The 12932-nt window shown below is 47.7% G+C and overlaps 1 protein-coding gene across 1 annotated transcript; it reads right to left on the bottom strand.

Moving 5' to 3' along the window:
- Positions 1-3367: 3367 nt before the first annotated feature.
- LOC142486519 (battenin-like) lies at positions 3368-12926 on the bottom strand. Its single transcript, XM_075585095.1, has 7 exons — positions 11596-12926; positions 11352-11398; positions 10846-10914; positions 9674-9729; positions 9244-9337; positions 6995-7141; positions 3368-4034 (listed from the first exon to the last, which is right to left on the bottom strand). Exons 1-7 carry the CDS (start codon positions 11621-11623, stop codon positions 3915-3917), a joined length of 561 nt encoding a protein of 186 aa, XP_075441210.1. The 5' UTR covers positions 11624-12926; the 3' UTR covers positions 3368-3914.
- Positions 12927-12932: the final 6 nt, after the last annotated feature.

Below are 12932 nucleotides of genomic sequence, written 5' to 3'. Positions count from 1 at the left end.
CCCATTCCCTCCCATCTCCTCATACCCCTTGTTCCTACTCCAAGCCCTACGCTCACACATATTTTCAACTCCTCAGTCTACTCTGCTACTTTTCCCGCCTCCTTCAAGCAGGCAACAGTTATACCATTACTCAAAAACAGCCAGCTGACCCTACCTGTCTCTCTAATTATCGGCCTGTCTCCCTCCTGCCTTTTGCCTCTAAACTCCTTGAACGCCTTGCATTCTCTCGCTTTCTCCATTTTCTCACCTCCTATTCTCTCCTAGATCCTCTACAATCTGGCTTCCGCACTGCTCACTCCACTGAAACAGCCCTCACTAAAATAACTAATGGCCTCCATGCTGCCAAAGGTCACTACACTCTGCTCATATTTCTCGGCCTCTCTGTAGCTTTCGATACTGTAGAACACCCTCTTCTCAGAGCTTATTCTGGATTTCTCTTACCTCTCCCATCGTACTTTCAGTGTCTGGTTTGCTACTACCTCTTCCTCTGTCGATTTCTCTGTGGGGGTACCCCAGGTTTCTGTCCTGGGAACTCTTCTCTTTTTCAACCCCTGACCTTACACCTGCTGTACAGACCAGTGTCTCTGAATGTCTCTCTGCTATACCATCCTGGATGGCCCTCCGCCGACTCAAACTGAATATGTCAAAGACGGAGCTCCTCATACTTCCTCACAAGCCTGGCTCTACTGCCCCCTTCCCCATTACTGTTGGCAACACTATCATACACCCAGTATCACAAGCACGCTGCCTGGGGGTCACATTTAACTCCTCCTTCACATTCACAATGTAGCTAAAACCTGAAGTTTTTTCGGTCAGGAAACCTGACACTGTTACCCCCACCTGCTTTTTAGGGGGCATATGGGATATAGGTATCTCTTGCTCAGCTCGCCGTACACTAGGGTGGTGCTCACAGCGGTCGACACCTACTGTAGCTCATCTTCGGTTTCGTCATTCTGCCCTAGGGAATTCAAACGAGTGAAATCTTCTGCTTCTGGATCCAACTCTGGGATGGTCTCTCTCTATGGGGCCAATTCACAAAGCGGTGATAAATTCAGTGCATTTGCGTCAGACCCTGCATTTATTTATCGCGCTTTCAGACATGAGGTCAAAAGCAGGATTCACTAAGAAATGAAGTCCATTTTTTTTAAGGCCGATACAAAAAATGCACTATGGTGCGACCTGTTTTTTGTATCAGTGCTATTGCGCTATAAATTTTAGAGCGCGATAGCAGATAGAAAAAACTGCCGCCTGTAACAGCTGCATGGAGACGCTGCGTCTCCATGCACGGCTCTAACTGGTGATCGCGCATTAAAAATATTGGTTTTGATAATAGTGGACGGGAGCAGGGGGTCTCCCGAGATGAACCGCATTGGTTTCAGCCACGGGGACCCCTTACTTCATGAGATACAGGCCCCGTTATGGGGTGCCGGTATCCCCATGGCGTTTAAATCTCCCGCGTCACGTGACCAGGGGATTTAAATCCCGCACTGGGATCCCGGCACCCCATATCAGGGCCTGAACCTCGGATGTCCCCGTGGGTGTCCGGGGGGCCTTGGGTAGTCCCAACAGGTGTCCGGGGGCCCTCGGGTGGTCCTCGCGGGTGTGCGGGGGCCCTCGGGTGGTCCACACGGGTAGTCCCTGAGGGGCCCCTGGTTTCCTCGGGTGGTCCCCGCTGGTGCAATACATTCAAATAAATACACCACCCCCACCCTCCACCCTGGCTACCCTTTGATTGGCACAGTGTTAAAGCATGCCCATATAATATGGGCATACTTTGCCACTATAGCAATAAATGGGGAAGAGAAAAAAAAACAGGCCAAAGATCAAACAGATTACATAGCAAAATCAACACATTAGAAATGCCAATAAACCAATTGATTGGCAAAGTGGTACATCATGCCCATATAATATAGTCATGATTTAACACTATGGCAGTCAATGGTCAACCTAAAAAATAAACAACCACCAACAATATCTAATTCAATCAAAACAATCACCAAATAAAACAACAATAAACAAGTATATACAACAAAATTACCAGCAATCAAAAAGGCACCTACCAAATAAACAACAGAATTACACATTAAAACACCCCCCAAAAAGCCATCAATAAATAAAAGAAAACTTCAAATAAACACCATTATTAAAAATAATAATGCCCTGCCAACACCTCAAAGACTCCTCTCGCTTTAGCCCCACCTCTCCTACAGCGTTTGTGATTGGCTGACCCTACGTCCATCACAGTCACATGTTCGTAGCTCACTGGAAAGGAACCTGCCCCGGGCAGTGCGAGTGTGTTGCTTGCATTACACAGAGGGTTACATAGCCACTAATATATGGGGGTAAGTAATAGTCAAAGCTGTTCAGTGACTCGACAATGGTGTAGTATTATTTTCAAAGCAAATTAAAAAGTGAGATTAATCAAGGTTACAGAAAGCTGGGTCTTAAAATACTGAGAATATTTATGTAGTAGGCATTGCTTGATTTATGAATGAAAAAGTTTCCTTGTCATGGGACCTTTATGTCAGGTTCCGCCGTCACAGACGGCACCAACACGTCCCTGAATGCCTTGCCTCCACCAAGATGGCCGACATCTGAGGTCATGTCACCCTCACACAAGATGGCCGAAGTGGCTCCACTCCACCCTCAACCTTGTGCTCCTGCACTCCGTCTGATATCCTGATACGCTTTGCGTTTCCTGTAGCTCTGCTCCATTTGCTTCTCTCCTGCCTCGATCTTGGAACCGTGACCCCCCCACCACGTTGCTGCACCTTGGCTTGAAACCCAGATATTCTCCTCAATCAGGACTCCGTCCCTAGGCCTGCTGGCAGTTCCCATATCCTGCCTCAGCCCTGCGGGTCGGCCTCCTGGTTAGAGACGAGCTCTGTCACACTTCAGTGGCGTCATAATACTATAACCATTTCAAATGATGGGAGGGTGGGACAAAAAGACAATTAGTTCGGTATTTAAGCCCCAACTTAAAATCGGTCGTCTCTTCCCCCCCTCCCCCCATTGGTGTGTATGCCCAGTTCTTTAATAACCTTGTGAAGAGGGGGAAGGGGAGAACCGACCAAAGCAAATCCATGGGGCAGTTCAGCCCTTATGGGATCGATGCCTCCTTTTTGTTTCATTATATTATTTTATACTGTTAGGTTTACTTTGACGTTAGGGTCATTTCCCTTTCAGTGGCTTGCCGGCGCTTGATGGATTCCGGGCCTCAGTGAGAAAGGCTCACCAGTCACAATAATGGAGGTTTTGGATTCATTTCTTAGGAATCAAAACAGACCGTTAAAAAATCAACGAGCAGGGAAACGGGAGGAGAACTTGGCTGATAGAGATGTCGCAAAATGAATCCTGCATCAAGAAACAGAGCTTAGAATCACTTTACTGGAAACAAAAAGGTTTAACAATTATTTACAATGATTCACAAAATTTAAAATGATCACTTGGTGTCCGGGGCTGGAATCCCATATTTAAGCAAGGTTATCATTGAAGGACAAACGTACTGCATACATATAGCACAGGCAGATGCAGAACAATTATTAATTACTATTGAAACCCGACTAAATTCAATAGCCCTACCCCAATTCAAGCCTTATTGTTGTTGAGGAACAAGCACCTTTCCTCGGAGTTCCCCAAGAAACTTCATATAGGGACTGTGTAATTATTAGAAATACACTGAGACCAGATAGATAAAAGCTTTTTCTAGCAGCTCTGTTTTTTTAAAGATGAATTATTCATTGTAGTTTAGACATAAAACAATGTTTCTTGGCTTTGCGTAGAAACACCACTTCCCTACTTCATAACTTCGACATATGCTTGGGGCCTTCAAGCAAAACCAGAAGTAGTGTAGTTATGCACTGGGACACGGGTACCCAGAATCCTTTGTAAAGCTGGCAACACAGGAGACTGTGTCACGGTAGTCCGCAGAAGTAGTTGTGGAGAGGAATAGCGATGGCTCCAGAGAGCGATATCCCCAGAGTGTCGGACACGCAGGCTGCGCCCATCGCGAACTCTTTGTGTTCCGGCTTAATCTGTGTGAGAGAGAGAGTGTGAGAGTGTGAGAGTGAGACAGCGAGACAGCGAGAGTGAGAGAGAGAGCATGAGAGAGCGCGAGAGAGAGAGCACGCGTGGAGAGAGCATGAGAGAGCGCGAGAGAGAGCGAGCGCGAGAGAGAGCGAGCGCGAGAGAGAGCGAGCGCGAGAGAGAGCGCGAGCGCGAGAGAGAGCGCGAGCGCGAGAGAGAGCGCGAGAGAGAGCGCGCGCGCGAGAGAGCGCGAGCGCGAGAGAGCGCGAGCGCGAGAGAGAGCGCGAGAGAGAGCGAGCGCGAGAGAGAGAGCGCGAGAGAGAGCGAGCGAGAGAGAGCGAGCGAGCGAGACTTTGGGGTGATAGGCTGGCAATGGGCCTTTCCTCCCATTCTTGCAGATAGGGACTGGGAAGTGAGTTCTCCCTTACACAGGGTTAGGTTGTTTATTTTGGTATGTTCTGCATTGTTTAGAGGGACCGGCTAAATAAAGCCATGTTTTAATTTCCCCAAAACGGTCTCCCTGTGTGTAACTCTGCAATGTCTCTTACAGTGGTCCATTGTGTTGTATCCTTAGCAACGTCCTGCTCGTTCTCGAATGAAGCCAGGACTTGTGAAACGCGTAGGAGGGGCGCAGCCAAAGACTGCAGGAGGCGGCATCAGTGTTCGTCAGGCGCCGGATCTCTTCAACACACGTGTTGGACAGTGTAAGGAGCACTCATGAGTGCGGAGACAGAAGCTTAAGAGTATTTAACACTAAAAAGGGAGTGAGGAGAACAGCTGAAGTTGTGCCTTCTTTTTTTATATTGTGCACCTGCTCTTTCAACTCCAATCTTCATAAGTTCTTCAAAACAGATTGAAAAGAGGAAGAAAACAAAATCAACATCAATAACCTCAAGAGCAGCAGCAGAGAATTTCAACTAGACCTGAAAAATTGTCAGCTTGCTGGAAATGCGCGGGCACACTTTATCCCTGTGCGTTTCGAGCAATTTTTTAGTTGTAGTTGAAATTCTGTGCTGTTGTTCATGAGGTTGTTGATGTTGATTGTTTTTGCCTTTTTAATCTGTTTTCTACTTTCCATCTTCTCATTCATGTAATTTGCTGCAAACCAAATGGGTGATCACTACTTGGGCCAAAATGGTCTTCAAATCTCGTGTTTGTTAGCTAGGATATAGTCAATTTCATTCTCCATTACATTGGGTCCATTCCATGTCCACTTTGTATTTGGATGCTTCTTGAAGAATGAATTCATTTCCACATTCTGAAAATCCCACAAATCTGTCCCCACGTTCATGCCCATTACCGTAACCAGACTTACCCACTGATGCCCCATCTTTCTGCTGGGCACCAATCTTTGCATTGATATCTCCCATGACGATCTTGAGGTGACGATGTCCTTTGTTAAGGTTTTTTTTATTTCATGGACCTTCTTGTCCATGTGAAAATGGACAAGCAAAAAAAAGGTGACACACTGTATGCTCACTTGCATGTCATTTCCCAGAATCCCTGGCTGCAGGGGAAGCATTGTATGCCAAGAGATAATGGGGAAAGGCAGGGTTGCTGACCTGTCTGAGACATCTGAATGTGCTCATTAATGGTATTTTTATTTCGTTTTAAAGGTAGAAGTCTTCCACTTCATTGTCCCTTTGACTTGATGTTGGGGCAAGGACTTGGATCTCTTTGTCAACTGAATGACTATTCTGGCCGCTCTTCCAGATGAGCTTTCATACTTCATACTCCACTATGATGTTAATGATGAAGCCAGCGCCAATGTTCTTCCATTATCTGTACCTCTGTGATAGAATAGGTGTCCACTTTTGAGCTCAATGAGGTCTTCATCTTTTCTTCGTACTTCAGTAAGGCCAACAATATCCCATTTAATCTTTACAAGTCCCCCTTCCAGTTCTTGCCGTGCTGCTTGGCTGGAGACAGTCCGGCAGTTGCAAGTAGCCAGATTAAGGTTTGAATGACAACTTTTGTTTCACCTCCGGGGATTCTTACCTCCCTCTGCCTTCCTGCCTTCCTCCTGAACACTGCCAGGCCCCCGGGACGTTCCAGCCTCCGGAGAAGGAGGGCCATTGCTTTTCGCTGTGTGTTCCATATTTGGGGGGTTCCAAACTTTAGATGGGTATATTGGTTAAGTTTTCATAGCCTTTGGTAATCTACTGCTGGATGAAAGCCTTCCCTATTATTTCGTGACTTTGCAAGTAGTCCGGATACAAGTCTCTTTGCTCTCTGATTTAATCCTCCCATCTTACTTTTGGTCGTGATGTTGGTCCTCGATATCCCCTGGAATCCAGTTGAAAACCATCAAATGATGGTAATTTCTTCTTGCGATATGTCCGGCCCACTGCCATTTTAATGCCCTCACCCTTGCTATGATGTATGTATGTATGTATGTATGTATGGATATGTAGAGATCATAACTAACTCTGTGGGTCCCTGGAAGAGTTAGTTTGGGGTCTACATATTTCACCGGAAGTATTCTGATCGTGCATCTTGTAGCCCCAAGACATCCAGAGGTCCTGGTTATAATGTTATTTGTGTATATTGCAGGAGCTGTGACATGGAGCTGTAGGTGCGCAGGTTATAATATAATGTGATTTGTGTATATTGCAGGAGCTGTGACGTGGAGCTGTAGGTGCGCAGGTTATAATATAATGTGATTTGTGTATATTGCAGGAGCTGTGACATGGAGCTGTAGGTGCGCAGGTTATAATATAATGTGATTTGTGTATATTGCAGGAGCTGTGACGCGGAGCTGTAGGTGCGCAGGTTATAATATAATGTGATTTGTGTATATTGCAGGAGCTGTGACGCGGAGCTGTAGGTGCGCAGGTTATAATATAATGTTTCAAACTTTGCATCTGTGGCTACTTCTCTCTCCCTTTATACTGTGGCAAATAACATATCGGGCAGGTGTAAGCCTCTCTCCGACAGAGCTGCGTGATGATACGGATGCCAGACTCACCTCTACTGCGATGTTGTTGAATGTGTTGGCGTACGCCGCTCCCCCGAGGAGACCCTCAAATATTATGATCAGGAAAATGACTGCCAGCCCCAGGGAGGGGAGGAAGAGGTAATAAACCCCAACCAGAAGCAAGACGGCGTTTACGCTCTGAGACAGAGAGAAAAATCATATACAGGGCTACATTCATACACTGATACATTATATACAGGTTACAGGTCTGCATTCATACACTGATACATTATATACAGGTTACAGGACTGCATTCATACACTGATACATTATATACAGGTTACAGGACTGCATTCATACACTGATACATTATATATAGGTTACAGGTCTGCATTCATACACTGATACATTATATACAGGTTACAGGTCTGCATTCATACACTGATACATTATATACAGGTTACAGGACTGCATTCATACACTGATACATTATATACAGGTTACAGGACTGCATTCATACACTGATACATTATATATAGGTTACAGGTCTGCATTCATACACTGATACATTATATACAGGTTACAGGACTGCATTCATACACTGATACATTATATACAGGTTACAGGACTGCATTCATACACTGATACATTATATATAGGTTACAGGTCTGCATTCATACACTGATACATTATATACAGGTTACAGGTCTGCATTCATACACTGATACATTATATACAGGTTACAGGTCTGCATTCATACACTGATACATTATATACAGGTTACAGGTCTGCATTCATACACTGATACATTATATACAGGTTACAGGTCTGCATTCATACACTGATACATTATATACAGGTTACAGGTCTGCATTCATACACTGATACATTATATACAGGTTACAGGTCTGCATTCATACACTGATACATTATATACAGGTTACAGGTCTGCATTCATACACTGATACATTATATACAGGTTACAGGTCTGCATTCATACACTGATACATTATATACAGGTTACAGGTCTGCATTCATACACTGATACATTATATACAGGTTACAGGTCTGCATTCATACACTGATACATTATATACAGGTTACAGGACTGCATTCATACACTGATACATTATATACAGGTTACAGGTCTGCATTCATACACTGATACATTATATACAGGTTACAGGTCTGCATTCATACACTGATACATTATATACAGGTTACAGGTCTGCATTCATACACTGATACATTATATACAGGTTACAGGTCTGCATTCATACACTGATACATTATATACAGGTTACAGGACTGCATTCATACACTGATACATTATATATAGGTTACAGGTCTGCATTCATACACTGATACATTATATATAGGTTACAGGTCTGCATTCATACACTGATACATTATATACAGGTTACAGGTCTGCATTCATACACTGATACATTATATACAGGTTACAGGACTGCATTCATACACTGATACATTATATACAGGTTACAGGTCTGCATTCATACACTGATACATTATATACAGGTTACAGGTCTGCATTCATACACTGATACATTATATACAGGTTACAGGTCTGCATTCATACACTGATACATTATATACAGGTTACAGGTCTGCATTCATACACCGATACATTATATACAGGTTACAGGACTGCATTCATACACTGATACATTATATACAGGTTACAGGACTGCATTCATACACTGATACATTATATACAGGTTACAGGACTGCATTCATACACTGATACATTATATATAGGTTACAGGTCTGCATTCATACACTGATACATTATATACAGGTTACAGGTCTGCATTCATACACTGAGACAGAGAAGAAAGGCAGAGAGTGCTGCGAGACATGCAGAGAGTGCTGCGAGACATGCAGAGAGTGGTGCGAGACATGCAGAGAGTGCTGCGAGACATGCAGAGAGTGCTGCGAGACATGCAGAGAGTGCTGCGAGACATGCAGAGAGTGCAGAGACAGTGACACAGAGAGACATGCAGAGCGTGCTGCGAGACATGCAGCGCGTGCTGCGAGACACGCAGCGCGTGCTGCGAGACACGCAGAGCGTGCTGCGAGACACGCAGAGCGTGCTGCGAGACACGCAGAGCGTGCTGCGAGACACGCAGAGCGTGCTGCGAGACACGCAGAGCGTGCTGCGAGACACGCAGAGCGTGCTGCGAGACACGCAGAGAGTGCTGCGAGACACGCAGAGAGTGCTGCGAGACATGCAGAGAGTGCTGTGAGACAGTGAGACATGCAGAGAGGCCTCCGATTACCTGAAGAACAGAGAGTAACCAGATCTTCCTGATTCTGAGACAGCGAAGGGAAGAGCGAGAGACAAACACCCCGGCCTGGTACAGCATCTGATACCTGAGAGAGTGGGAGAGAGTGGGAGAGAGTGGGAGAGAGCGGGAGAGAGCGGGAGAGAGCGGGAGAGAGAGGGAGAGAGAGGGAGAGAGAGGGAGAGAGAGGGAGAGAGAGGGAGAGAGAGGGAGAGAGAGGGAGAGAGCGAGAGAGAGAGAGCGAGAGAGAGCGAGAGAGAGCGGGGAGTGAGGGAACGTGATAGGGAGATGGGGGAGATGGGGAGGAGGAACAGAGAAAGAGGAGCAATGGGGCTGGGGTGTATTAGCCACTGCTGCTGGTGGTTATTACCCCCAGATAATGGGTCAGTTGCTGGCAGTATTACCCCGGGGGTATCAGACTTACCAGCGATACTGCTCCGAGTGACTCATAGAGATGTTTGGGAAATACATCAACTCAAACTGAGAGAGACGGGAACATAAACATATTAATACCCCCAACCCCACTCACACCCCCATCTCTGCCCTTTCACCCCCACACACCCATCCATCGCCCCTAACACACACCCAGCACCCTCTCCTCCCTCACACACACCCACCCAGCACCCTCTCCTCCCTCATACCACACACACACCCAGCACCCTCTCCTCCCTCACCCCACACACACCCATCCATCGCCCCTAACAAACACCCAGCACCCTCTCCTCCCTCACACCACACACACACACACCCCAAGCACCCTCTCCTCCCTCACACCACACACACCAGCACCCTCTCCTCCCTCACACCACACACCCAGCACCCTCTCCTCCCTCACACCATACACACCCAGCACCCCCTCCTCCCTCACACCACACACACCCAGCACCCTCTCCTCCCTCACACCACACACCCCCAGCACCCTCTCCTCCCTCACACCACACACACACACATACACACACACACACACACCCAGCACCATCTCCTCCCTCACACCACACACACCCACCCAGCACCCTCTCCTCCCTCACACCACACACACCCCCAGCACCCTCTCCTCCCTCACACCACACACCCAGCACCCTCTCCTCCCTCACACCATACACACCCAGCACCCTCTCCTCCCTCACACCACACACACCCAGCACCCTCTCCTCCCTCACACCACACACACACACCCAGCACCCTCTCCTCCCTCACACCACACACCCCCAGCACCCTCTCCTCCCTCACACCACACACACCAAGCACCCTCTCCTCCCTCACACCACACACACCCAGCACCCTCTCCTCCCTCACACCACACACACCCAGCACCCTCTCCTCCCTCACACCACACACCCCCAGCACCCTCTCCTCCCTCACACCACACGCACCCACTCTTCCCTCACACCACAGACCCAGCACCCTCTCCTCCCTCACACCACACACCCAGCACTCTCTCACCACACACACCCAGCACCCTCTCCTCCCTCACACCACACACACACACACACAGCACCCTCTCCTCCCTCACACCACACACACACACACACACACACACACACACACAAAGCCCTCTCATTCCCAATCGTCCATCATAAAATCACCCAGACTTACCAGCCCCTGGTTAATGAAATATTCAGCAAAGTAAACAAGGGACAGGGGGGCCATATATTTCAGGAGCGACTGAGAGAGAGAGAGAGAGAGAGAGAGAGAGAGAGAGAGAGAGAGAGAGAGAGAGAGGGAGAGACTGTCAGAGAGAGAATAACAGACTGTCAGAGAGAGACTGTGAAAGAAATAGAGAGACTGTGTGTGAGAGAGAAGACTGTCAGAGAAAGAGACTGTTACAAGACACAAAAAATAAGATTGCAGAGAAAAAAGGCTGACACAGGGAGGAGAGAGGGAGAGAGAGGGGGAGAGAGAGGGAGAGACACACCATGCTATGCAAGTAAGAAAACAAGAGAGAGAAGGGGGGGGGGGGAAACCACAGGAGAGTGAAAGTGAAGGAAGTTGGGAAGAGAGAGGCAGGTTAAAAGACTGCAAGGATAAAAAGAGACGGCAACCAAAACAAAGAGACTGTCAGTAAAAGGTGTGTGACATAAACATCCTGTCTCCTGTCTCACTCGAATGATCTGCCACTTCTGTGAGAGCGTCAGAGGGGAGCTCCTTCCTAAATGAGAGTGCACGAGAAGAGATGAGACAGCCCATGAGGTCACACACTCAAAACACACTTTCCGTATCTCCTCTCTGCACTCTTTCTGCTGAAATAAGGCAGAGCATCGCTCCACTTATATCTACTCTGCAGGTACAAGTGGAGCGATGCTCTGCCCTCTGCTATGAGCGGAGCAATGCTCTGGAGGTCTGTACCTGTCTCCTGCAGTGAGGATTCCTCCATCAGAGGCCGACGGTCGGTAGTGAGAGATTCCCCAACTGGCGAGGGAAGCGTCCATCGCGGGACGGAGGGCGGGGGGAGCAGCACGAAGAAATAACTGAAACGGAGAAAGCGAGAGAGCGAGAGAAAGAGAGAGCGAGAGAAAGAGAAAGAGAGCGCGAGAGAAAGAGCGCGCGAGAGAAAGAGAGAGCGAGAGAAAGAGAGAGCGAGAGAAAGAGAGAGCGAGAGAAAGAGAGAGCGAGAGAGAGCGAGAGAAAGAGAGAGATCTTGAGAATTAGAGAGAACTCAGAGACAGGGAAAGCCAGAAGGAAGAAATGAGTCTCACACCATTGCCAAAACTATGGTAAAGTCGGTATGCACCCAAGCTCTGGTGGGAGCGCGTTCCAAACCTCTGAAACCGCACACACGGAGGCCCGCCAACCCAGTATAGGGTGCAGTACCGCCCCTCCCCCCTCCCATAAAGGACATGAGATCATAACCAGTATCCCTCCAAGACATCAAACGACACTGCAGATAGACTGGCCCTTGGATCGAACACAGAAGATCACTGGGAACCAGTGCAGATCACGCAAGATAGTGCTTATAAGGCATTTCCTTTGTCCAACCGCGTCGACACAAAGGCATGGATCAGTGACTCAAGGTTCATCGACGACAGGAGTGGACGCAAACACCGAAGCAGTCTCAGTTAAAAACAAAAAAAAAACAAAACAAAAAAACACATGTCTTCTTGGGCTCGCATGTTGAGACTCTGGTGAAAGAGGATGCCGAGGTTACGCACATGGGACACGGGAATAGGTCGTACCCCATTGATTAGGGGCAGCTCACAAACCCCCTGTTCCATACTCGGGCATCTTGCCAAACCTATAATAATTAGTTTCAGTATGTCAGGATTGCGCTTCAGCCAGTTCATCGCCATCCATGCCGCCACCTCGTCAAAGCAAGCCGTCAATATAACAACAGCCGTCCCCTTGGCAGGCCTGGAAAGAAACCTAGATCTGGGTGTCATCAACATACTGATGGCACTTGAGACCATGCTTCCTGACGATATCGCCCAATGGTCTTACATACACGTTGAACAGGAGCAATGACAGCGCCGACCCTTGAGGGACCTCCAAGGGAACAAGGCCCACTGGTGACACGTGGGGCCCTATGGCCACCTGCTGGGTCCAGCTCTGCAGGGACGAGGCAAGCTATTGTAATGGGGGCCCCCCTAATACTAGCCAGGTCCCTAAGACAGTGCAGCATACTGAGAGGTCCAACATGACAAGTGTAGAAATACAGGCCCTCTCCATGGCCATCAATAAATCATCCG

This window comes from Ascaphus truei, unplaced genomic scaffold (genome assembly GCF_040206685.1).
Source record: "Ascaphus truei isolate aAscTru1 unplaced genomic scaffold, aAscTru1.hap1 HAP1_SCAFFOLD_929, whole genome shotgun sequence".
In the NCBI taxonomy this organism is placed as follows: domain Eukaryota; kingdom Metazoa; phylum Chordata; class Amphibia; order Anura; family Ascaphidae; genus Ascaphus; species Ascaphus truei.
The sequence above is the reverse complement of the archived record's forward strand: the minus strand, read 5'-3'. Positions and strand labels throughout refer to the sequence as shown.